The sequence below is a fragment of the Balaenoptera musculus genome, chromosome 21 (assembly GCF_009873245.2).
Source record: "Balaenoptera musculus isolate JJ_BM4_2016_0621 chromosome 21, mBalMus1.pri.v3, whole genome shotgun sequence".
Taxonomy (NCBI): Eukaryota; Metazoa; Chordata; class Mammalia; order Artiodactyla; family Balaenopteridae; genus Balaenoptera; species Balaenoptera musculus.
Window position 1 is genome coordinate 6,833,092 of NC_045805.1, and position 27,988 is coordinate 6,861,079.

Here is a 27,988-nt window from a genome sequence, read left to right on the forward strand (position 1 = left end):
CATCCCGCTGGTGAGGGGTCTCCCGCCCTCTATTTGCTTATCTATGTCTGACACTCCGTCATGGTCCCCAGTACCCAGAAGACAAGGAGTATTTGTGGTACACGCTCTTCCTGTGGCTTCTTTTTAAACCACCACATTTGCCTGCGAGGCTGATGGATGATTTTTAAAACCACATATGCATTATTAATGCCTTATAATATGCGCTTTCAAACGAGGAAGAAACTTAGAAGAAAAAAGGTGCACCCCATGTTTCTGCTTCACGTTCAGCCAGAGAATAACACAGTTATAATATCTGATGGTGCAAGAGCTAATTTTCATTTAATGGGAAGTGCTGACAAAGAAAGGAAAGTAATATTCCTAAGTAACGTGCATTATTCCGTATCATTATAACTCTAAAGGTGCTACTGAGAAAGAATCATTTCATTTCACAAGTAGGGACACTGAGGCTTAGCGAAGTTAAGCATTTGCTTCAGATCTCAGTGAATCAGGGTTCGAACGCAGGTCCCGTCTTCAAATCCTACATGCGTTCGCCTACAGTTAGCAGTCTGAATTGAGTATATCTTCTTTAATTCGTTCCTTTAGTGGAAACCATGTGCCAGAATCAAGTTCTAGTTTTCCTGAGCCACTGAGCCCTTTGAGAGTCTGGGGAAGTCTACAAACCCCTTCTCAGAAAATGACACGGGCTGTTTTATTTGGAGATTAAATAACAGGATCTTGGGATAGATCAAATGACAATGTAGTGCTGAGTGCACGTAATAGCTTGAGATATCGTAATAAAAACATCTGCAATTCCTATTTGTGAGAAAGCCATAGCTATTGACCACTGTTGTTTGTGACCTATTCACACCTAAAAGAAGGGCTATATTTCAGTGAGACTTCAGTGAAAAATAAAGATGTCTTTTCCTGTCGAAGTTCGTGGACCCCAGGAATTCTGTCCGGGGACCTTGGGTCAAGAACCCCTGCTCTGGAGGTAACCTCGGAGCCAGGCCATGCATAGGAGGGACGTTTTTAAAGGTACAATTAGGTCTCTCGAAACAATTCACTATACAAATCTCAGTCATCCAAGAATTAAAATCATAAAGTCCCCTGAAATCTGCTCTTGCATGATTAGACTGACCCTGGCTTTATGGATGGACGAGGTCCATCAGGTCAGTGCTGAACAGGTTGCCACTGCCTGGAGAGAAACCTCGTGCACTGAAGCATTAAGAGACCACCGCAAGGGCTCCAAGCCGCCCCCCCCTCCCCCGGCCGCCTCCTTGCACAAGCTGGCTGGTGAGTAAGCACACTGTCAGTCTCCGCAGCGTTAAGTTTTAGCCATTGAAGGAAGTACCCTGGGGGGTTTATGGAGCCACAGAATTGAAATAGAAAAATCTTGGGGGTTAATGCAACCCTTGCATTTGACAGATGAGGACTTTATAGCTTAACTAAAAAGAAGTGATTTGCCTGAGTCCAACACTGAGCGGGGCTGATTTAATTGATCCTGGATAACGTGTTACAAAATGACCGGATTTGAGCAAATCCTGACCTAACGAAGGAGAAGTTTAGGCATGCCTCTCTCAACCTCCTCTTATTTAAATTCTGATTTCTCTATGGATTATAATTTAGCGGGCCATGAATCAGTCCAGTATATTTTAAGTTTACTTTGAATACTGAAGTGGATATTTTGCTTAAAAGATGAAATGTCAGAGCTCAGAAACTGACTTTCCTAACACGATTTAATAAAGCGAGATGTTCCTATCCAACTGTTTTAAGATGAAAGTTTTGCATAGTTGGCTAATGGTTCAAAAATCAAGTAATACCAACGAAAACTATTTTCCCTATGAAAAGGCAAAGCGTTTACAAGAGCGAGACTTCTTCCTCTTTGTTTGTAATAACAAAAATAAACCAAAGTCCTGACATATTTGTAGTATTTTTATTCCTAAAGGAAAAAACAGGAACTTTCATTGTACTTTAAAGTTATTGCCCCAGATATTTTACCAGCTTAGCCCTGTGAAATCAGTTTCAGACACAAGAGACCGGCAAGCTCTCTCTAGGAAATACTCAATTAGGGTGGTGCCTCTGAAATGCCCAGGGGTCCTGTAACTGATCGGTTTTTCCCAGAGGGTTTCTGCAGCATATACAGCCCTGGTTGGACAGTACACATCATGCAGAGATTTTTCCTGTGGCCTGGCTAGTGACCCCCCTACAGGAAGATAACGGACAAGCCGGGAGGGCGGAGCACCAGCTCCACATGTCTAGCTGCTGTTATCAACTTATCATACGAGGAAAGGAAAGTGATTGATTCGGATCCTGACACCGCAGGATCTGGGGGAAGCGAGACAAAGGAGCATTGAGGCTGATCTGTAAGGCGAATGCAGCCCTCACGAGGGAGCAGGATTGCTCTTCCTCCTGCGATCTGACAGTTTACTGCGGGACCGGGACCGGGGAGAAGACAGCCTTAGAAATCAAGGTCACCGCTGCGAAAGGAGGGAAGAGGAGACTTTCACTGATGGACCCTGAGCCATGGCCGCAGAGCCCCGTGTCTGAGAGGGCAGCTTAGCGCCCGGGAGTCTCATGCGCCTTGCAGTTTGCTGAGCTGGGTGGTTTATTACCGACAGAAAGAAAGAATGTGGCAGCTTGTTTTCTTTACTCTGAGCTGTGATCTGGTCCTAGCCGCAGCCTATAGCAACTTTCGCAAGAGCATGGACAGCATCGGGAAGAGGCAGTATCACGTCCGGCACGGCTCCTGCAGCTACACGTTCCTCCTGCCGGAGACGGACAACTGCCGCTCGCCCCCCAGCGCCTACGTGCCCAACGCCGTGCAGAGGGACGCGCCGCTCGACTACGACGACTCCGTGCAGCGGCTCCAGGTGCTGGAGAACATCATGGAGAACAACACCCAGTGGCTCATGAAGGTAAGGGAGCCTCCGCCCCTCGTGCACGGCTCCGAGCGGCTCGGGCTTAACAGCCCGCCTGGCGGGGCGGGCAGGGGGGCGATGAGAGCGGGAGAGAGCTGGTGGCTGGCGCCTCTGCACGAGCTGCCACTTGCTGCAGTCTGTCCCGCCGCGTACAGTGGTCGGGGGTGAAAAGTGACAAGGACTGCTGGGAGGGAGTGCCAGGGTCGATGGAGGGGAGCCCCTAAAGTCAGGGGTCTTCACGCACAGAGGAAGTGCACTTCTCTGCACAGCGTGTAGCCTGTTTTGTTCGTGCGAGTGGTTGAAACGCGGTGCTATCCTTTGCCAGGGACGTTATAGAACCGGCTGCAGGCGCGGGAGGGGAGCTGCGCGCAAGAGCAGCGACGGAGCCCGGAAAAACGTGACAATCACCTTAGTTACTGATCCATAACGGATGGACTGAAGTGCTTTACCATTTCCTGAATTTATTACTAAATAGGTTGGGGCTCTTGGTAAACAAGAGGGAAATTAAAATAAAGCAGACCTCCGTCTCTCAGAACCCGGGGGGCTTTTACCCCGAGGGTGTGTCATTTGTCGGTAGGGGTGGGTTTTCCAAGCCTCCGAGGGATTCGGCGCTGCGGCCCACTTCAGGTTCCACCACGGGCTTTGAAGGGGACCCCTCGTGGGGCAGGCGTGCAGGGCATTTTGCTGCAGTTACGCCGTGACAAGACAGTCGTGTTCACGGGGTTACCACGATCCCACTGTTTCAGACTTTTTATAGAGAGTTTAACTGAAATAGGACACTGAAAGCTCAGTTTTTCTTTTACAAGCCATCGTTTTCACATGTAAAGCTATTTATACAAACCCCAAAATCACCCTGGAATTTTGCTTGATGTGGACTCTATATATTCTGCAGGAGGTTTAGACAAATTGCATAAATAGATTAATCATTAACTATTACAATGACATCACATCACAACGCTTACACAGCAGAGAACGTGACGGTTTAAAGCCATATGGGAACTTTAACAACAAGCCGATTCCCCTCATTCAAAACTTTGCCCCTGTCTTTCATTTCACCATAAACCTTCTGTTAGGACACCTTATCTTAATCTCAGAATAGATCTTGGCTCCGAATCTGTGTTTCTCATTAGCTCTCCTACCTTCAGAGGGGAAATGACCAAGTTATTACTCTGGTCCTGAGCTGAGATGAATGAAAGCCCTCGGCACTGCATTCAGTATAACAAGAGGGGTCGCTTCAAATCAAAGAACAGAAAACAAAAACGTATCAGAAAGACTCGCCCTGTAATATGAAACTCATCAGTCGTATCTATAAGCACTAGCTCTTATGAGCAAATTCTCCAGAATTTTCTTTCTTTTCCTAAGAAGTTCCCTGCGGTGCTTTTAAAAATCTCCTAACATTCATAGATGTGCAAATAATATTGTTAAACTTAAAAAGTACGCAGCAACACAGGTTCGAATATTTGGAAGACAAACTGTATCCTCAACATCTGCTCACTCTGACTTCCCATTTCTCCCTGAGTTGCCATGCTCCCCATGGCACGGTTAATGCCAGGGCTGACGGCCACGGTGAGAGATGAAAGACGCGTCATTCGTAGTAAACATTCTAATCTGCCCGACTGGTAAGTCATCTCGTAAAATAAACAGTCGAGGAACATAAAAGAATGTTTTGCCAAATCAAGACCGCTGAATTGTATTTGCTTAATGAAGCCCACATTAGGTATACCTGAAACTCCACATACAGAGCTCGTATTTCTTTCTTAGATAAATAACCCCCTTCTTTTCGACGCTGTTTAAAGAAGGAAAAGGACAAGGAATTCTACATGAGGTGACCAACATTTTTTCCTTTCCAGGTTCAATCAGTAAATATTTGAACAGTAGCACAATGGTATTTCTAAATTCTTTCTTTAGCCATCTAGCTAAATATCACCAAGAATGACTTCATGTTTATCTTTTCGCGGGCTCAGCACCTGTCCTGTGGGCCTCTTGGGTAACGTGCACCTGAGAAAGTCAGTTTGTGCTCTCACTTGGTTTACTGGCTTCTGGTTTGGGAATGAAAGTAAAAAAGCAAACATGAAACCCGCCTAAAGTGATTGAATGTAACCTCTCTGCTTGTTTTTTATTCCTGTGTTTTGTCACCTGTGATAATAAACACTTCTTTTCTCATAAGGGAGAAAATAATATATAATGGGATGATAGATAAGCCACCATGATCAACATCACCATCAAACCCCTATTGATAGATTATGACAGGAAGAAAAAGCACCATTCTGTGTTTTGCATATTTCCTTTTCTTTAGGGCTGCTTTTTATGATTCCATATTTCCTTTCTCTCCCTGATCAACACTAAAAATGAGAGGGAAAAAAAAAACACAAAACACTTTTAAGGTTTTAAGAAAACTTGTCAAGAAGGAAAATAAGACCGAGTTTCTGGTTAACCTCAGGGTAGATGAATAGCATTTCAACGTCTGAGTGGTTGGCGTTCCGTCAGGAGCCTGGACTAAGAAAGCTGTTTCGCACATCATCAAAAGATGCCACTCTGCCCCTTTAATCTGCCAGGCAAAGGAAGTGTCAGAATTCTGAATGAGTGCAGAGGAACATGAATGGAGCAATACAGGGAAGGCTCACTTTCTGGTTAGCGGTTAAACAAGGACAAGATAAATAGTGATAGTTAGGACACCAAATACACCACAGTGACCTAAAAAACACTATATGTCACATTCCCTTGCTAATCCCGCAACTACTGTAAACCTCTGCCCCCGTGATAGTAAACACACTTTATAAAAACTGACAAATAACTTAGCAAAATGGATTGTATCTTGCTAGGAGACTAGATTTTTTTTTTCCCCCCGATCAGAAGAAACAGGGAAAGGAAATAAACAGTTATTTCACACTGATGAATACTTTAAAGTTATCAACAACTGCAAAGTCTATTGTGCTTTAAAACAGTGTTTTGAAAAATAAAGCTAATGCCTGTTAAGTTGATGTAAACATTTCCTCGTAATCCTACTTTTTTTTTAACGACAGCAGCACAGGCTGGGAGCTGTAAACCTGAATTGAGATCCTTTTCTTTCTTTAAAATTAATAATACTATATCCTTTTAATAAAGCAGGAGAACTGTTCATCAGCTGATGTATAGGGAAACAATCCAGTTTTGCTCCTAAAACCAAAACTGTGTTCAATGGAAAAACTGACGGTGAGAAGCTCAGATGAACTCAGACCGTCAGCCCCTTCCCTACCCCTGCCAGGGACTGATTGTGTGTGTGTGTGTGGTGTTGTGTGTGTGATCATGTGTGGTGGCCAAACACTCCTTAGCGTATATCCAAACAAAACAAACAATAAACAAACAAACCAGAGCTTGGTTCAATAAAGGAAAGAAAAATTTCCCACTGTATCCACAGCCAATGTTCTACTACAGTACTGGAATAAACCCACCATTCCTGTACTGCCTTGCTGTCTCCTGAATCATGAAACATGATTGTGTTTAGTGTTAGAGCAAATTCTGTGCATTCAGATAGGCTGACTAAACCTCCTATTTAAGACTGCAAGAAAATGATTACTACTATTATTTAATTATCTATTAATATCATTATTGTAAGGAAGGAAGAGATGATTAAAGTTTCACTGTGGTAGGAGAAGTACACATATTTAAGGTTGGAAAATGCAAGTTTAATATACTGTTTACTATATACTATGTACGATGTATAGTACAATATGTGCGTACTACATATATTATATAAGATATGCATATACTATATATAGTTTATATTATATATATATATAGTATATATACAGTATTTGTTTTCCATGGTCAAGTGGCCTCTGCTTATTGAACGGGGCTGTGTGACATCCTGGATTAACTATGCAGGTATCACACTGTGGGGAGATGAAGACTTGCCTGCAGTCACGAAGTAGGAAATGGGCTTGTGCATACACCTTCCATCATATCTGACTTTCTGTTTAGACACTAGATAATCCATATAGTCTCCTTACTGTATTTTGAAAATTGGTTGATTTTAACCAATATGGTCCTCTACAGTTTACAAACAGGTTGTAATCCAGGAGTTTATCTGTAAGCCAGTTACTGTACTATATGGAACTTGAAGAGGATACTAATCTTATAAATGGTGATCAGATGCTCAAGCTGGCCCATTTTTTTTATGGATTAAAATAGTGCTTATTTTAATCCATACAATAACTGAAACTTTGTATATTTGTAATTCAAGAACAACAGTTCCAATCAACCCTACCACCAGATGGATAACTTAACAATAAAATAAAAATATGAGAGTAATATATGGGCCATGTAAAATTACAAAGTCAAACCTTTAAAACAGTAGAAAATAGGATGTAAATTCTCCTTCCTCTCAAACTTCAGCCCCTTTCTTCAAGATGAACACTTAGAGATGTATACTAGCCCTTTACTGTGACAAATTTAATATCAAAATGAACGAATTTCCTTCTTCTTAAAACCTGTACAGTGGTATTATACAGTGATCAGAATCTTTTTTTCTTTTTCTTTTTTTTTTTTTTTTTTGGCTCACAAGTGACATGAAAAGAGGTCGAAAGAAAGATTTTATTTAGGGGAAAAGAGCAAAATTTGGAAGACTAAGGAAAAGGAGAATATGGATTAAAGGGGTGTGTGTATGTATTAGAGAGAAAAGGAGACATAGGGGGAAGGAGAAAAAGGAGAGACTACCTGTGATGGAATCTATCACCTATCAACACAGGAAAGGGGGCAGTAAATGGGATGGCTATTTTGACAAAAAGGAGGTGGCTTATATTGTTCCATATTCTGGACACCAAATGGTACCAGGGCCTGGACAGCTTTGGATTTCCTGGGTTGAGATCAAGAGGGTATAGGCAATGAATCATGAACATATACAGATTGTTTCCAGATCAGATGCTCATAGTTGGCAGAGCATCTATATTACTTACTGATAATGACAAATCATCAAACTATTCTCTCTGTTATAATAACTATACACATATATACTTATAATAATTATATATGTATACATACTTATTGTAAATGTATACAAAAAGTATATATTATATAACATTATACACATCTATACCTATAAAATATAATTCATATGAGTCATATATATATATATGTCATATATATATATATACTAAATACTGTGGATTGTGTAGTACTGTAGTATGTATTTATTGAAAAAAATCTGAGTATAAGAGGACCCATGCAGTTCAAACTCATGTTGTTTAAGGGTCCACTGTATATGTGTATATGTGTGTGTGTGTGTGTGTGTATATTTTTTTTTTTTCTCTTTTCACTACATCCTTCTTTGACTTGAAGGAACCTGATAATGTTTTTCTTCTAAATCTTTCTAGAACTTTTCTGATAAAAAGAGAGCCACTCAACTTTCCAGTGACACTTTTATCACTAAAGCAATAGTAGTAATTGGGGGATGGCAATCAAGTGGTACTGAATAATTTTAAAGCACTTTCCATACCTTACCTCATTCCGTCCCAGCAACCCCTCTAGAGCACAGACATGGTGGATATAACCCCACCTATTTTAAAACCACTCATGAACACGGGTCAGGGAACGTCAGAGTGCTCTGCAGTGTAGGAGTCTTGCATGCGTTACCCAGAGAGGAAAAACAAACACGGAAAAGCACGCACATCCCTCCTCTGACAAAAAGCAGACTTTTCCACGGGGCTGGAAAGACCGCAGAAAATCACTGGGAGAAGTGTGAGTGAATATGAATATCGTGTTATTTCTTAGCTCATTAACATAAATGAGTGAACACTGCTGTACCCTTCCCACTACTTTTGGGGTGTTTCCAGTTCAGGGCAGGCGTCACTGAAGTTCATTTATTTGTTCAACAAATATTTACTGAAGGCCCATGTGTGCCCAGGCAGTGCTCTAGGTGCTTGGGGCGAAGACAAAGACTAGGGTCTGCCCTGGTGGGGATACGCGGCATTACACCACCACATCCTGTTGGAACGTGTGGGTCAGAAGGTGATAAGCGCACCACAGAACATCGGGTGAAACGAGACAGACGAGCGGGTGCAGGAGATGGGGAGTGTTGGAGGGTGAGGGTAGTGGGGAGCAGTGCCAGACAGCGTGGTCACTCCACTGAAACCTCTTTTACAAAAGGACAATCAATTGGAACTACTTCAGAATGGTCATTTTTCCTGATCACCAAAGTCATCAGTAATAGGTGGCTATTGCAGGAAATAACACATACACAGAACATGCATTAAAAATATTATGTATAATTCTAGCATTCTGAAATAAGCACCTTACTACTCAGTACATAAATCCGCCTATACAGGGATGACTATTTTAAAAACACGCTGTATATGCTATAACATTATATACACCTATACCTATCTGATAACTTTTATCTATTTTAATAACAATAAAAAGAAGTGGGTCTGAGAGGTTAAGTAACTTGGTTGACATCCCAAGTCAGTAAGAGAGGCAATTGCCACCACCTGTGAGTCCTGTCTGAGGACAAGCACAGGTGTTCTGGGGCCCAACCAGCTTGTGGACAACCTGGTCATCGGGTAACATTCGCAATCCTTCCTATGTGGGGTTGGTGCCAAAGCTGCTAAGAAAAAAAAAAAAAGCAATCGGGAATATCCTGTGTGTAAAGTAATCACATGAAATTCCACTCTGTAGTTCAGAAGAGTAAAAGCAAACTGTATCATAACCAAGAGAAAGTATACAAATTCTTACAAACCGTACATGCAGTAACAACCCTTCTCTGGAAGTTGACTGAGGGCGACAGCCTGAATTTCCCAGTACCACCTGAAAGTCCAGGCAAATAAAATTCAGTCCCAGGAAAGTAACGTGTGACCTGCCCTAGCCTCTCTTTGATTTTAAAAAACAACTAGGGTGTATCTCTCATTTAGCATTCTACAAGTAGATATAAACAAAAATACCTTGATGCATGCTGTTAATGTTTAAAATGAGAAAGTAATGTCAAGGTCAACAATTTGATGTGATCTTTTGATTACAGTAAAAAAAAAAAAAATTCATGGGTACTGTTTTAGAATAGAACTTTCAACATTTATCAGGATTAAAATGACTGTTTTATATACGGTTTGAAAATAAAGGGATGAGCTCTCCTCAGCCACCTGAACTGAAAGTCAGGTGTGCTAGCTGTCTTTAAATTAATATTTTAATTAGATATTTGCCCATGAAATCACCTTTCTTTCTCATCCTAATCTTGGCATGCACCGCTGACTAAAGATGTGAAATGCACTAGAAATCTCTGAGAAGTGGGCCTGGTCCTTTTACCATCACCACCCTTTCAACCAGCTAAAACCATTATCCTGGCAATTCAGCTAGAACCTAATGAAAACCTCTGTAGGACCCACCTCGGGGGGTGCCTGGCCGGTAATTACTTTCCTCCAAAATCAGTCTCATTCCTTCCTTTGAGCACCCTTTTACCCGGCTGAGAATTACTTTCAGAATCTATCTATCAACCTGACAACTTAACACTACCAAGTATTCACTTCCAATGTTTAATACTTAAAAAACTAGCAATCAAGCAAACTAAGTGTATACATTAAGAATATAACCTGTCATTTAGAAAATATGTGACTTTATATTTTTTCATGGACAATTGTGATTTTTAAGGGAAGAGATATTCAGATACAGAGGTCTTGGGAAATACACTATTTTATTGTGTTGACACAGTTTCCTAGAGTTTCCCATTGTTTGTATGTGCTGAATATTCACAGTAGTTATTGGTCTTTTAGGTAGAGAATATTAATCAAGTCTTAAAAGGAAGCAAGCGTTCAACCTCTCCATTTCTCGATTTTGTTACATTCTATCTAGACCATATTAACACTTTCTCACATATTAAGTCTTCTTGATGTGAGAGGGACTATTCCACCCGGGTGACTTAATCTACTGATTAACCTGGTGACAAAACCTGCCACCGACATCTCCCCATCTTAAGATAAGTACTCAGGACATACATATGAGCACATTCATTGTGACAGTTCCAGCAAATTCCGGGGATGAAGGTTAAACCGAATTGTGGGTCAGCCTCTGTATGTCGCTAATTAACATTTAGGAATGGTCTGAGCATGCGTCACATGGGAGATTTCCACTGTGGCCGCCAGAAGCACACCTTGGTGGTTGGGTTCAACAGCAAAGTTGTCTAATGTCATGAACCCTCAGGAAGCAGGCCACGCTCTTTGGTATAACCTGCTGAGTCGTGTGGGACTTGATAAGGACAGTTTTCCTACACCAGGAGCTGCCCCCTTCCCTCTGTCTGAGGAGCCTTTGGGGCCCTCAAGACCACCACATTGAAGGAAAAGGATAGAGGTGAAAAAAACTGAGACCATTCCAGGGGTTTCATTTCTGGCCCAAGGCAGCCCCAGGAATTGAGCCAAACTAGAGCAAAGGGAATGATGTATTCCTGCTCTCCTGAGTTTGGAATAAAGGGGTTCTATACCAACAGAAGAGATCTCCTGGACACACTTGGTCAGATTCCAAGAAATCTAAATCTAAAAGAAACCGTGTTTACGCGTAAAGTCCATGCCATCACTGTTAACAAGCGTGCCTTTGGGCGGGCTTGTTATTTTCCTGCGTCTCTGTGTCTCCATGAAACAACTATATAGCCAGGGAGAGCTGGCTGGGTTAACTGGTGCAGTCTGAAGCTACGGAATGCAAGCTTTTCATTTCATTTGTTCCTCCTTATATGTAGCAAATGATAGTTTTTAAAAAAAGACTGAATTGTTTAGAGCAGTTTTAGGTTCACAGCCAAAGTGAGGGGAAGGTACAGAGATCTCCTACATGCTCCCTACTGCCCCCCACATATACAGCCTCCCCGTTATCAATGACCCCACCAGATGGTACCTTTGTTATAATCAACGAACACATCATCACCCAGGGTCCATGGTTGATAATTAGGGTTCACGCTTGGTGGTGTACATTCGATGGGTCTGGACAAATGTATAATGACGTTGTATCCACTATTACAGAATCATGCAGAGTAGTTTCACTGCCCTAAAAATCCTCTGTGCTCTGCCTCTTCATCCCCACCTCCTCCAACCCCTGAAAACCACGAATCTTTTTACTGTCTCCATAGTTTTGTCTCTTCCGGAATGTGATATAGTTGTAACCACACAGTATGTAGCCTTTTCAAGTTGCCTTCTTTCACTTAGTAAATGACTTTTTTTTTTTTAAAGCATGATTAACTGTACATTTGTTCAGTGACCCCTTACCTTGATTATTCAACTAAGTTATTAACTAGCTAAAACCCTCACAGTGTACCTTCAGAAACGTAAGGTTTTCCTACCTACAGCAGGGACCTCAGGGGATTATTACGTGTTTCAAATAGGATGATGAATGCACAAGTGTGCTGGAAACTGTCAGATGTCACAGTACTCGGGGACTATCATTATAATTAATTTTAATAATGATACCAGAAACATACTTATCAAGATCTGTACTATTATCTCACATTAAAGATTGTAACTCCATTCAGTCTTATCAGGTTAAATGATCTGACTTTATGCCTCAAGGCACATCTTCACTCTGTAAGACAATGAACTTCCTTTCATCATGGAAAAGGACAGCTGTTAAGTGTGCTTGTAGACGGTCCTGATTATAATAGGTGGTTGAGTACCTGAAACACGAAGCTCCAAAATTGTACGTGGCATCTTCTCCTAAACCACCCTACCTGTGCCCCATTGTGCTTGCAGGTAATGCCATGAGCCCATTAAAACAGTCAGACTTTATGCTTAAACTTATTATTATCACTTCCGCGTTCAGTAAGCTAAGAGCAATGTTACTCTTCTGTATGTTCTGTTTTTATAGAAGACAATGGCAGGAACTATATGAATACTGAACAGCGGGTGGTCTGGGGTTAACTAGTCAACCTGCACATCTTGGTAGAAAAGATTCAAAATTCCTAAGAGGTATCGTTTCCTCTGGGCTCCTGCAAGCACTTTCTCTGCCATTAGATTTGTAGAATCAACAAGGTATTATCAACTCTTGTTTACTTGCTGGATAATTATAATCATTAGTCTGAAGATAATTCAAGAATTCTTTTGAGTTTTATTAACTACTATCTAGTCCTTGGAATCTTGAAAAATTATTACATACAGATGTAGCTTAAAATTTCTCTAAGCAAAATGGTCTTCTTAATGGGAAATACTGGTACAAAAATGCTGCTGGAGAGAAGATATTTTGCTGAGTAACGTAAAATAATCAGATTCCGACCACAAGCCAATTATCTATGTTTAACATTTGGTTTTCGTGTATGAAATTCCTTATTATTTTTAGCTACTAAGAAATAGGTTCTTAAATTTCCTAAAAAAATAAAATAAAATAAACTTATTCAGTTTTAATTCAAGAAAGTATTAGTAACAGGAATTCCTGACCCGAACTGGTTTTAACTTAACTTCAACAGTGAAATGCTCTTAAAAGCAGTGATGGTTGGGATAATTATATTACAAATTAAAGAATCAACATTAATCAGAACACCACCCCCTCAAAAACAATTGTTTATTTTGTGATGTGTAATTAATTGTCCATATTTTCCAATACGGTTCCCTTCTCGGTTATGACAAGCACAATAAATCTATATGTGCTTTCCCTCTAATTGGACGATGTTTACTATGCATCATTTATTTATTGCTACATGATTAGCCTGCCCTATGCCACTTAGGTTTTACAGTTGTAGTCTGACAGTATGCTACTTTTCCTTTCCCTTCTTCACCTGAAATACCACTACCGTTAATATAAATGGTCTCTGGATGAGGGGAAAAAAAGGATAAAAATATCTGGTGAATAAACAACTCTCTCTACTTATTTGGGGCCCTTTCTCTATCCATTTCAATTTTAAGTGATTCAAAATCCTAAACCGGGAACACAGGTCAACCACAGCAGCTGTGGAGATAACCCAGCACCACGCCCTCACCTCTTCCCAAACAAGGGAGGGGCTTTCGGCTCTACTTTGACGCCAGCATACTTTGCTGGTTTCTTTAAAAAGTCTACAGACTTCTTGCAAAAAGGATCCTGTTCATATGACAGCAGTCACGAGAGTTCACAACAGAGAAGGCCTCTTTCTCCCCTTTGTTGTGGTGTAGTCGTTACTGTGAAGTGACGGAGGCAGGGTGCTGCCGGTTGTCAGCATAGCGGCTGGCATTTACCAGGTGCACATGACCTGCTGACGTCAGCTCGTTTAATCTCGTGACAGCCTACTGAAGGTAGATACCCTGTTCTTCTTTTGAGGAAACTCAAGCTCAGAGTGGTGTCAGATGGCAGAAAGTTAGCAATACTAGGATAATGTCTTTATTTCCGAGCTTCTTATAATAAGACATCTTTTTGCGTGGATCACTTCACGGGGGTCCCCTAACACCTGCCATTCTGATACTATACACAACGGTCACGCCCTGAGTGTGTCCACCGCCAGGAGTAAGAACAAATATTGGAAGTTGTGAGAAGACCAATTTGGGTCGACGTTATTGTTTTCATTGACCCCGGGGAAGGCTGAAAAGTGTTGAGATGTTAAGTGACTTGCTAGCTTCCAGAGATGTGAGGTTGCAGAGCAGGGATTTAAACCCACGTCTGTCCTGTTTCCGAGCACTGTTCCCCTCCTTCCAGCTCTGCTTTCTCACTCTCAGGATTGGAACTGAGGCTGATACGCAGAACAGTCAATCCCGGATGATTTAAGCCTCCCTAGGAGGGCGACGCTGCATAAATGGCAGCTGCCGTCGCCCTTTGGCATCTCAGGACACAGCAAGATGGCACCTGCTGAATCTGCAGACAGTGGCACACACATGGCTCTGTTTTCAGACATGGGGAGGGATTCATGAATAAGCAAGTGAATAAGAAACTGAAATGTAACTCTTCCCAAGACAGCCCTGTCGGAGTAAGGGACGGGCAAAATAAGAAGCTTTGAAGAGCAGGAACTCGGTCCATTCACACATACACCTCTGCTCCCCCAAACACTCGACTGGACCAGGTCAGCCCTTGCTTTTCATTCACTCAGACGCTGGCTTAGACATGCCTCAGACTCTGAGCTGGCTCTGTTTTATGGAATCCAGCACTTTCTTTTTTTTTTGAGGTATAACTTAGAATAAAATTAGCAAATCCGAAGCGTGTGCCTTGATGATAGATGTACACACCTGCGTAATGACCACCAGGGGGCTCCCTCCTGCCCCTCCCACCGTGCAGCCCCTCCTCTCCAGGCTGGCCTCTATGCTGCCCTCTGCCACTACAGGTTAATTTTGCTAAGTTTTGTACTTCACGTAATTGGAATACAGTATGTATTCTCTTTGAGTCTGTCTTAAAAATTATTATTTCTGTGATTCATCCATGTTGTTGTCTGTATTAAAATTTGCCCTTTTCCATTACTGTGTAGTGTTTCACTGTAGGAGCATGACACAATTTATGTGCCCACCGTACTACTGTAGATGGATACTTGTGTTCTTCTATGGAAGTTGACACTTCTTAACTGGACAAACCCAAGTATTGTGTATTGTCTTCCTTGTATCTTTGGAACCTGTACAGTTGGACTGACTTAAAGCTTCCTTGAATGATTTCCAAGACTAATCTACCTTCTAATGAAACCTGCTCTTCAGAAAATATTCTATACGTTGCAGAGTGGTCTTGGTGTTTATCCCTGAGGTGCTCAGAAAGGACTTCTGAGGAGTATTTTAAGTACTGGTCAAACATAATTCCGTTAAGGTTACAATGGGAGGCTAACAAAGAGATAATTAAATAGTACAGCAGACACCTGAGGAAAGAAGGAGCTGTATAAACATTCAATGGAAAAGAAAGCCTGGACGTAAAATACAGGCCTGACCAGTACGACCTGCCATTCCCTCTGGCCTTACCTTCGCCTCTCCCCTGACGACACCTTCTTTTCCAGCATCAGAGAGAGACGGTTCTAAACAAAACCATTTTCCAGACTGGTGCCTGCTTTTGGGAGCACCCGGATGTTTCCTTTTTCAAATCTTTCTAAATGGTATTACACTTGAACGCATACGACTTACGGTCATCGTTATGAAAACCCCTTAGGTGTACTTTCTGCATCATGGGGCATGTCGGCCCCTCTCTCCACGTGGGCGGCCTCATCTTGCTTCCTGAGCAGTTATGGGGACCACCGAGACCACAGCAACGGGGCCATGAAGAACCAAGAGATGCTTCCCTGAGGTCGGCCGGAGGAGAGCTAGTGGCCCCCAGGGAGAAGGATTAAGATCAGGGTTCATACCCCAGTTCTGAGTTTACCACTGTCATTTTCAGGAGATTTCCCAGGCTAGCATGGACTTTCCCCCCCAAAGCCAATCACACTCCAGCAGACCAATGGTTTAGGGGTTCAGGAACGATTAAAAGAGGTCTACACATACCACCTGAAAGTGCTGGGATGCAGGATAGGCGTTTTGGGAAAAAACCTTCACTTAAGTTCTATCTTTGGCCTCCTTAAGCCAAAATGCTCCTAGAGTCACTCCAGGAGAGGGCCAAGATTCCAGTGGAACCAACTACTCATAATTTGAGTCCCAAAAAGCAGCCAAAACTCCAATGTAGGTCCTTCCGCCGAGGGGATTCAACAAAAACGCTAAGCCACAAAGTTTAAGCTGGCATGTGGACCACGTTAATTTGAAACCAGATTTCTACGACTGAGGGAAGCTTTCAAGAATTCACTACCACTGATAAAATTAAACCGGCCTGTAGGCGTCAAGACCAAATCACAGCAGTGACCACAGTGATTTTTGGTTAAAAATGGGGGTAAGATGACTCATATTTTGATTGAAACAAACAAATGAACCCTAACAATAGGAAAACTTCTGCCGCTGTTCCCTGCTTTCTGTGTGAGCCCTCGCCCCTCACCCCCACTTCCTATGTGAGCCCTCGCCCCTCATTCCCACCTCCTGTATGAGCCCTCACTCCCCAGCCGCACGTGCATGTGAGCTTGTTGTGCCCACTGATTACTCAGTGACATGTGGATCTTAAGTGACTTGTGTGAACGAGTGTCATGGGACCCTGAAAAAGACAAGGCGGTACGCTGCACTCTGATATACTACCCCTCAGAAAGCACTCGCTGATATAAATACACGACCCCCTAAAGATGAAGGAAAGTGAGTCAGCCATTCTCCGGTGGCTCGAAGTGATGCCGTGGTCCCTCCCCCCACTGACAGAGAAATCTCTCTTAAAATGATTATTTTTTTTTCCCCTTCAAATTGTGAGTAAAAATTCAACATTGCAGAAGAAAAAGTCAATCCTGAATGACATGCTTTTTATAACTCATGGCAGCGGAGTGAAAGGGGATAGGAATTTTCCACTAGCTTCCATTGGAATAGACGTGCATGCAAGGCAGCAGGGTTAGGGAGAGGGGGCTGACCTACAGAACTGAAACTAATTATGGGAAAATGACTCAAGTCCCTCGTACTTTTACCACAAGCGTTTGAAGAATCACGCTGAACATTTGGTGTTCAAGTAAGCTGGGCTTCTCTGCGCGCCATAAAACTAGTTCAACTTTGAACGAATGAGGGTGGCAAGCATGCAAGCTGTAAATTACACGCAGAGACGGACCACGTTACTTTCGTGAGACTGGCACGCATTCGGTACTCCCACTACACCACCCAAAACACGTCGGCCTGAGGCTACCACGCCGTCCACAGAACACACGCACCGTGTGCTCTAAGAAGCTTTCTCCCCCAGTGCACGGCGCTTACGAAAGTTGTCAGCCTGAAAGCAGACACCGGGCCAAGCAACAAGCTTGCGAGAAGCGTGGCTGTTTTTCTGAATGGTTTCTGAGGTTGGGAAACTGTTCAAGTACACGTCTTGATGAAGGTCTTATATGATTTAATAAGTCTTTTTGATTTACTGGTTTTCCGATAAATATTATCAAATCATAGGGCAATTAAAGGCAGTATCTGGATTGGGCTTACACCCTACCAAATGCAAGGTTCCATACAGGATGCTCTAAAACTCAAGTAACCCCAAATACTTATGGACTCTGTTTGCCAGTTAGGCACTGCCCAGCTCCTCAAACTTCGGAATCGGGTCGGACACTGCCACTCCCATTTTAAGTTCCACGCGGATTTTTGTAGCGCTCTTGCTTTTAACAACAGCAAACCACTAAAAAACCCAGCTTTGCCCGGTGGCACCATCTAATAGTTTTGAAACTGAGCTACTTTGGGCTACTAATTCTTCCAGTAGCTGACAGATGTTAAATATTGTGGGATTTCCCTTGAATATTTGAACTGTCCCCAGTGTTCTTAGGAGTTTGCTGCAGGGACCTGGGGAGGCTTGGCACACAGCTTGGGAACTCTGATTCATTTGTCCCATTTGATTTTCAGACGAACGTAGCACAGAATGCATTTATATACTCATTTTACCAATGAGAAATCTGAGGTGAAAAAAGTTGACCTGGTAGCTAGTATGCAGCTGAGCTAGGATTCACACCCAGGTGTGTCCAAGTCCCAAAACCTGTGCCATAATGATGGCCCTACAACAGCTTCAAAAATCACACATGTAACTTCTCTCCAACCTGAATCCAACACAAAGCTACTTTATTCAAGTTTTTATAATGCTGCTCAAAAGCAAGAGCTGCTTTAATTGGAATAACTCAAAATACAATTAAATTCAATAGATTAATTCATTTATTTTACTTTTTTCAGAGTAATTTTGTATTCATCCCAATGGGTAGCACAGCTATTCAAAGGATAAATCATTTTCTTCCTATGCTTGAAGCCACTGAACTCCATCAAAATGCAACCCATGACTCAGACATTTATTTATTTATTATTTATTTTTAGACTAATGGGAACTGCATGAATTCTTTCTTGGTCTTCCGAGAGCAAATGCCTTTTATGCTTGATCCGGAAAGAATCGAGTTTCGGAATGTTAAATTACTAATTTACCTAACTGAATACTTTTAACCCTCTTTGGGCAGCTGGAACGGTTTAATCTACACTCTCTGCAGACAGTCACTTTAAAACCACTTTTTCAAAGTTCTTTTCTTTAGGCAGTACTTAGGTACAACCAGATGAAAGCTGCAGACAGAGGTAAATAAAATCACTTATAGTAACTAGGGTTGCAGTGTCACGGCAAAAGTTATCAAACATTTCATTTTTAATACCCGTGCCTTTAAAAATATTTTTATTGAGGTCTAAAACACGAGAAGTGTATAAAGTGTACTAACCTTAAATTGACAGCTTCGTGAACTTTTAAAATACGAATTTACTTGTGTATCTAGCACTGGGATCTAGATATAAAACATCTCTCACACCCAGAAGTTCCCCTCGTGCTCCTTCCCCATTAATAATCTCTCTTGCACACTCCTAAACGCCTCCCAACCAGAAACCGTTATTCTGACTTTTGTCACCATCCATAGGTTTGGTCTATTCTTGAACTTGATATAAATGGGATCATATAGTAGGTACTCTTTTGCACGGGCTCCTTTTGCTCCACAGGCTGCCCGTGATGTGTTTAATTTTACCCGCGATCTGTTATTTAAAAAAATTGAGATGTAGTGCACTAACACATCAAACCAGTCCCCAAGGAGCAATATTTACACGTCAAAATAATATTCTATTGTGAGAAAGAAAGCAGTGAAAAGTACTCACAAAGGAATATTATTTAGCAGTTTCAATTTGGTATCATATGCTTGGCCACAAAACATTCCCAATCCTCATGATTTGGGCAGCTCAACAGGTTTTATATTGAGCAAGTTAGTATGTAAGAAAGGTTCATTTTATGACAAGGTGTAAATCTATATGGGTGCCTATTTATTTATTTAAAAAATTTATTTACTTATTTATTTTCGGCTGCGTTGGGTCTTTGTTGCTGTGCGCGGGCTTTTCTCTAGTTGCGGTGAGCAGGGGCTACTCTTCGTTGTGGTGCGCGGGCTTCTCACTGCGGTGGCTTCTCTTGTTGCAGAGCACGGGCTCTAGGCGCATGGGCTTCAGTAGTTGTGGCGCACACGGGCTCAGTAGTTGCTCCGTGGCATGTGGGATCTTCCCAGACCAGGGATCAAACCCGTGTCCCCTGCATTGGCAGGTGGATTCTTAACCACTGAGCCACCAGGGAAGTCCCTGGGTGTCTATTTAAATGGATTCCTTCTTAGAGTGAAATTTTATTCAAAAATTAGGGTGATAAGTAACTAACCATGTAGAAATATAATAATGTGCATTTAAAGTGACATCTTCACTTTATGGCCAAACTTTGCATCTCTATTCTTACTTAACCACTGGAGAGAAGGTGACTTCCCTACACATGAATGACATGCCGCTGAAACAAATGACAGAAATAAACTCCCTCTAAAAATGAGTCAGAAACAACACCATCCCTAGAACTGGTATTGTGTAAAGAGAAGATTGATACAACATATATTTTGTAGCAAGACACTCTTATTTTGGGTCTGGAGGTCTTGGAAGACATAATTAGAAGGTCACTGATTTGTCCGAAGTCATAATCACTATCTGCAGCTCCCGGTGGAGGTTCTCTTCTTGTGGAGCCAAACTTCAGCCGTCCGCAGCTCTGAGGGCCTGCAAGCCACAGCCAGAAGGGGGGACATGCGTAAAGCTTCCCCATGGCCTTGCAAAGTGAACCGCAGTCCCAGCTGGACTAGCAAAATATTTCATCGGTGAACAGTAAATACTTTGATATATACTTGATACAGTTATCAAATTTCAGATCAAGAAATAAAGATGAGTTATAATTAGTAAAAAAAAAAAAAAGCTGTACTATTCTATTTGCCACTAAATTTGGTCATTGAATATTGTTCTGCTTTTTGTTGCATTGTTTTCGATTAGAAAAAAAATTTTTTTTCTGTTTATCAGGTTTAAAATAAGTTGTTAAAATGCTTAAAAATGCATTACAGTTTAAAGAGTAATCTGCAAAACATAGCCTAATTAAACAAATAATCTGTATTTCTAATGTGAGTTTAAAAAAAGGATTGATCACTTTTAAGTTTCTTTGCTTTTGCAAAGCGCCGGCAAGTAATACGATTCCTTAAAGTATGCGCACACAGGCCACTGAATTATGTAAATAAATGTAAAAATATGAAAACTTTTATAGCTTTAAACCCTTGAGAGGACTGAACCAGAGGTCAGATTAGAGATAATCTAATATATTAGATGAGGTAAACTCTCCCTCCTTAATGGTTCAGAAAAGCATGAACTTTAGCTGCTATACAATCATAAAATTAAAAAAGCTGCAGCTACAGCTTTATGAACATGAAAAGCAAAATGAACACACTTGTCTAAATATTTCCCAGCACTGTTACTGCAGCAAGTCTGACTAGAGCGTGATGCTGGATGAAGCTCTCCATTTCCTCACCACACACAAGGCACCGTCACACACACTCGGCTCTTAGAAACGTCAGTCGGTGGAGAGAGTATACACATACATGTTGTGTCCATTTATTCAAATCCACCATAAAGTAGATAGAATGGTTTTGGGGCAAGAGAACATGAACAGTTCAAAGGAGAGCTACCAGCCGTACCGAGAAAATACTGTAAGAACACATTTTTGCTGATGGTACATCAGTAGTACATCATCATATACAAGGGATGGAAGACTTTATCGCTGTTTTCATGCAAATCAATCGAGTGTACTTTGGGCACCTTCCAGTAGTATCCTCGCGTTCTCCGTTGGAATTCTCTCCACCTTTTGCTAGCAGAGGAGATAAGGCAGCAGAGGGGCTTGGCTGGAATCTGTTCCGCTGTGCGGCGCTCAGCAGGGCGTGCAAGGCCCCGTTCTGACAGTTCTCAAGCATTCCCATCTGCATTCCCAGCGCCTCCCCCCATTCTTTTAAAGAAACAACACAAGCTTCCTGCCTTCCTTCTAAAAAACTAGTTTGTCTTGAAAGTATCTTCAAGAAAAAAAATCACTTAAATTCTTTAAGTCTTTTCCCTTTCATAGCCATCTAGTATAGTAATTGTGACAGTGTACCTTTATTTCATGTTAAAAAGAAAAAAAAAAATCTGCTTTTGCTCCAAAGATGATCACACTATCTTTTTTTTTTTAATTATTTATTTATTTTATTTATTTTATTTTTGGCTGTGTTGGGTCTTCGTTGCTGTGTGCGGCCTTTGTCTAGTTGTGGTGAGTGGGGGCTGCTCTTCGTTGCAGTGTGCGGGCTTCTCACTGTCGGGGCTTCTCCTGTTGCAGAGCACGGGCTCCAGGCGCGCAGGCTTCAGTAGTTGCGGCACGTGGGCTCAGCAGCTGTGGCTTGCAGGCTCTAGAGCTCAGGCTTCAGTAATTGTGGCACGTGGGCTCAGCAGCTGTGGCTTGCAGGCTCTAGAGCGCAGGCTCAGCAGCCGTGGCTCACGGGCTCAGTTGCTCCACGGCATGTGGGATCTTCCCGGGCCAGGGCTCGAACCCATGTCCCCTGCACTGGCAGGCAGACCCCCAACCACTGTGCCACCAGGGAAGCCCGATCACACTATCTTGTCCCTAGAAATCTACCCAGGATTTTTGCAAACCCACAGAATACAGAAAGAGCAGAAATGGGACAGGCATAAGTAACCTTTGCGATCTGAATACTTCATCACAGAAATGAAAAAGTAACATTGTTAACACTTGGTAGCAAAGTTTTCAGGTAAGTACAGGTACACCAGTGCAGTGGTAAGAGTCCTGGACTGGGCATTGGGTCACCAGGGTTTTAATTTTCACTCCGCTACCAGCTAACACTGTGATCCAGGGCCTAGAATCCTCATTCATATAATGAGAAAGTTCAACAATGTTATTGATTTCCAAAGCCTTCCTCCCCACCCAGCTTTTGAAGGTCTGTCACCCCACAGCCAGGTGACAATGGATGGATACCTCTGTATCTACATTTATCTCCACACCTGAGGACATGTTTATAAATATGTATGTTCATGAATATACACATAATGTTTCAAAGATTCTGCCTGCCGTAGAAAGACACTGAAATAATTTACTCACCTTATTTTTTTCTCGGTGCACCTTAATTTCAGAGAGGCAAGAACACTTTAGTTTCATTAAAAAAGAAATCCTCAGTATACTGTAATCTAAATTTATCAAATCTCGTTCCCAGAGCTGAATTTCAACGGCTCCCATTGTAATAACTGACAATTCAGTTCCTTTTATAAACGAGAGAACAGTCGTATGTTCCCTTTCTACCTCTGTAGGAAGCATCACTTGCATCTCCTAGGCTGAGAACAAAGTGTCCCAGGCACCAGACCAATGACGGAGCCTGCAGAATGTCTTCTGTGCCGTCGGGCATTTGCTGAGGTTGAAGGGAAGTCCTCTCAGTTGCGTTGGCCTGCTAAGCTCATGTTCTACCTTCTGCATACGTGATCGGTGATCGTGGCCTCGCTTTTGTCTCCGGCTCCACCCTTTCTCCAATCCGTTATAAACACTGACACTTTCAGGAGAGCTGCTTTCACGGCCGCTCTCTCAGCAACGTTACCAAACTGCACATGCCAGGGCTTTAAGCCAATGATCCCACACGACCCGGGGCCTGGAGCCGCTCACCTTGGCCTCACCTCCCATCACAGCACAGTCAGGTCCACGCGGCCGCGGGTAAGGCTGGGAGGGCTCCGGCCTGGGGTTTCTGCTCTGTGAATGAGGCCCGGGGGCGCCCCCTGATCCCCCGGAACATCTGGAGACCACGGCCCGTCCTCTGGGCCCCCCACCCCCGCCAGCCAGTCTCACAGGGAGCGGTCAGCGGGCTTCAGTGCCCCGGACACCCACTCCCCGCCTGACCCCCAGCCGTGGGGACGCCGGCGCACCCGCGGGCCCGTGCAGCACAGCACGGGGGTCGCCCTGCCCCGCGAGGGATGGGAGTGCGCTCTCTCTTGCCCCAGGCAGAAGGTTCTGAAACACATTTCCTACGGATCCTTAGAAGGTCCTGCGGGATTTGTCACCAATGCCACCGCGGTGGTCAAGGGTGTCCGCGTGTGTGCCGGCCTCCTCCACCCAGCTTCCCTCGCCTGTCCCCCTAGGCTGCTCCCTGGGACCACTTCCTAAGTAAACTTCCTGCATGTGTGCCTTTGTCTCGGGCTCCGCTTTGGGGGAAACCCAAGCTAAGGCAGCATGAGAATCAAAGGAGATTAAACATACACATATAGATATACATAGAAAGATAGATAAGATATAGATGTAGATACAGATAGGCATTTTACAGGTGTCAATTGCTATAACTAGCCTTGCTGTATATAAGTGTATATATGACCTAACAGCATCTGCTGCATTTTATTTGCTCCTTGACTTACAAGTATCTGTGAGTGCTGTGAACCAGAGCCCTAGCAGATATTTGGGTAAATAGGTATGTACTTTAAGAGCCCTCTTAAGAGCTGTATCTTGTGTAAAACATGACCCCTTTTCCTATATGAAATGCCCAAACAAATTTATGTTGCTATACCAGCCTCATTATGCTTGCCTAAATTTAAAAGGGATGCTATTGATGAAAAATAGCCTTTTTATCAGTAGGAAATGACTGGAACATTTTGAGGGGAAAAATACATTTTCTCCTTAGATTTTGGAGTGATGGTAAGGGCAACATACAAAGAGGCAAAGAGATAGTGTATGTGATAAAAAAAAAAAACCAATTAAATAATGAAAAGGAATATATAGTTACGCCCACAAATAAAAGCAAAGACATATGACTTGATGGAGCACAGATATACTGGTGAACTCAGATTATTCACAACTTTATCTGTCCCAGGAGGAGGGAGACAAGCTACGAACTTCAGTACGGCAGCAACTAGTGACTACGGTACTCTGCCTTATCACGTCTTCCAAGTTTACAGTAAGCACAGGGCACACTTCTAGTCTCTCTGTACTAGTGAAAATAGGAACGGGGTTATCTAGACACAGGATCAGAGAACAGAATGTCATTCACAAATGATAAATAGAAAAAAGTGAAAACTAGGTCAGAACAAATTAGTTGTAGGAAGTGCTTGAATGATCCTCTGTGGGGTGGGGTCCGTGCAGTTATGGAGGACAGAAGCAGGTGTGCTTACTAACCACTCAGAAAACCTGTGCTGTCAGGGCCTAGCTTCCCTTTATATCCTGTCTGCTGGACCCTGGAGAGGACAGAAAGGGCCAGAATGGAAGGCAAGTGGCTTTGATACGGGCTCTTCTGGGAGACATGAATTCAAGTATGGCATCAATACAAAAAGGACATGGAGAGACTCCCCAGCTCATGGGGTATTTGATCATCATCTCCAAAATGTGGAGCAATGCATTTGCCTCTAGTCCCTTGCAAGGTCTGAGATGACAAAGGTTTGCCTGAGACGTGCATCTCCCAGCCTTTCCCCCTTTAACATCTGCATCTCTCCTTAAACACTGCTGAGGACACAACTGCTTGGGCAGTCAAATGTCCAGATTAAAAAACAAAACAAAACAAAACAAAACAAAACAAAACATTATATGGAGGGAGAAGAAAGCCCAGTTTTGCCACTTTTCTGTCTGAAGACCTCCAAAGATGTTTTAGTTTCCTCATGACAGGGAACCAAGAACATTAGGTCATAAGCCTTCCAAACAGAATATCCTTTGATTTAATGATCTTGCGTTCACATTTCCAAACTAATTATCGGAGCAAATGTTTTGCTCGTTGTTACTAGTGCGGATGGCTGGAGAGCGGCTTCAGGATTGCTGTATCCCAAGCAAAGAAGAACGTAAACCTGTAGTATTAGGAGGTTTAAAAATCAATGAGACAAAAACGAAATGTTTTTGATATCAAATTGCAACACACAAGGACGTGGGGCTCTTTGAAGAGAGCGGGCAATGGTGTAGCATCTGACTGCAGAAAGGGCAAGGCCTCCTGGCAAAGGAGACGCAGACGAAGGCCAGAGGGATGAAGCAGCCTACGTGGTCTGGCACATCCAGGAGGCAGGTGAGCACAGGACGTGAGGCAAGGAGATCACAGGGCACAGGCCAAGAAGGGTGTGCGCTGAGCTCTGCCTCACAGGAGCAGGTGCAGTGCAGTACGTGAGCTGCAGGGGGATCAAGCTGCACCCAGCTACCTGACTCTCAGGCGGGATGGAAGCAGAGTTAGGGGCTGCGTCACAACCCAGAAGACAAAGGAGGGCAGACCTTGGTGGGAAGAAGGGATCAAGTCCGGAGGGATTAGTGAGGTAGGAAAAAACATCCTTTTTGGGGGAGGGGTGTGAGTGGAAGAGACAACAGTTATAGTATCTTGTTTCCAAATTGAAATGCTATAGAACGAAATGTTTCCAATGAAACCTCAAGTTATTTGTTAACTTCCTATGGAAATTAGGTTATTCAGATGGACAAAACCTAATGAACTAAAAGGCATCAGGACACGGAGCTTTGTTTAAGTAGAAGTGATCTCTCAACCAGGATCTATATAGTTGGTAAGGGACCAACATCAAAATCTTGAAGTTAGGGATGATTTTTGTATACTATCTATGTTTTCCTTTCCCCAGCCAATTCCGAGATTACTTTCCTTTTGGTACAAAAAATGATGATGATAATCTTGGTGAAAAGGAAGATAGCCAGGGAAATATTTTAGTGTGTAATCAATCTGCCACAGTTGCTTCGTAAATGGACTTATTTTTCCTGTCAAATTTGATCTTTCCAAATGTTTGGGGAGTAATGAAAAACCTCAGGACATATTTTACATTGAAAAAAATATATATGTCTATGTTGTGTTAAAATATTTTCTTCTGGCTGCTTGAATTTCAATGTGTTGCCAACTTTTAAAAGATGGTGTTTAGGGTGTAATTCTTTTTAGCGAATAAAAAATAATATCAAGCAAGAATCTATGCAAGTATAAGCATAGCAATAGCCTTGCGAGGTTCATTTAAGTTTGGATAATCCATCTGAACCCGAAGGAAACAGAAAGAGCTCAAGGACCCACACATGGAAGCGTGCTTGGACCATTAATTAAGACGAGGACAAAATGAACGTCCACACAATTCTTTCTAACTTGTAATGGGAACCTTTCCGAGGCACTTGGACCCACAAATGAGAATCACTGCCTAATCATCTTCAGACATGAGGGCAATGTCAAACATTCCTGCAAAATATGAGTATGTGAAGCCACCCATGTGAAACGAGAAAGAACCATATCCCTCCCTGGGGAGGCTCAAGTGTCTTGGAACTGTTTTGATAAGAGTGGCTAAGCGCAAACAACAAGGACGGGAAACATTTGCAGGAGAGGGGAGCTGGCCACTGCCAGTGAGAGGAAAGATCTCATTTGCTTCATATTCTTTCTTGTACTGAGACCTCCTTATACTAGAGGGAACTTTCATTGGGCCGATTTCTAGATTTCTGGGTTTCAGTTGCAGACAGTTAAATACAGGAGATACTAAACAAAGACGTTTTTAGGCAACAAACTAGAAAAGAACTAATTTGTCAACCTCAAGAGATGGGGGAATTTCAAAGCACGTGTATCCGTGTGGATCAGCCAAACTGGCTTCATTTCTAGATTTGGTCGTATGCTCAGGCACATGCAGTGATTTAGGGAAAGCCTGCATTAAATGGGCAATTTTCACACTACGTAATGAATGTTCAGAGTCTTTCTCTCTAAAGAAATTACTACTCGTCTTTGGGGGTGAAAAATACCCATTTGTCATGTCCCAGGAGATAAAAATCGTCATTGGTAGTCTTCAAATCTAGGCTTTTCTATTAGTAAAAATGACCCCCTCCCCTTCCTTAACTGTGTGGTAGGTGGTCTATCTTTTTCTTTAAGGCACTGAGAAGCTTGGACATTGGAAGGCACGCTCACAGCAATTTTGGGATGTACCACTCTTGGCTGTTAAAAGGCAGGAAGTGCAGTGTGCCCTCGGGGTTGAACTACCAGTCTGCTCCAGGCACCCCAGTCCAGAAGTGCCCATGTGAGACTGGGCACCTGTGGTCCATGGAAAGAGATGAACTCAGTAACTGAGACATGGAAGCAACCAACAAACATCAACTAGAGTTACTGTGGTTGTTACTGCTGCTACCGTTTCTGGGACTAAGTACGTTCTTAATTCTCAGAGTACTCAACTGTCATATCACCCATCTCTCTTAAAACCTTAATTTAATTTCGCTGCGTCAAGGGTGAAAGCACAGATCTTGCTGAGAATCAACGCAAAGTATCTAATACTTGATATTCCTGTTTGTGTTTTACTTTTCTCTCAAAGACTTCAATTAGTTAGCAATTGGGTCAG

At 42.6% G+C, this 27,988-nt stretch overlaps 2 protein-coding genes across 11 annotated transcripts in view; one reads left to right on the forward strand and one right to left on the reverse strand.

Moving 5' to 3' along the window:
• Nucleotides 1–27,988, reverse strand: part of MCPH1 (microcephalin 1) — a 299,005-nt gene that overhangs the window by 140,648 nt on the left and 130,369 nt on the right. The gene's annotated exons all lie outside the window — the stretch shown is intronic.
• The window catches only part of ANGPT2 (angiopoietin 2), a 53,596-nt gene continuing 27,870 nt past the window's right edge, over nucleotides 2,263–27,988 (forward strand). For all 3 annotated transcript variants that reach the window (XM_036838458.1, XM_036838459.1, XM_036838460.1), the window contains exon 1: nucleotides 2,263–2,894. In XM_036838458.1, coding sequence (XP_036694353.1) covers nucleotides 2,607–2,894 — 288 coding nt within the window. In that variant the 5' untranslated portion in view covers nucleotides 2,263–2,606. The remainder of the gene's footprint in view (nucleotides 2,895–27,988) is intronic.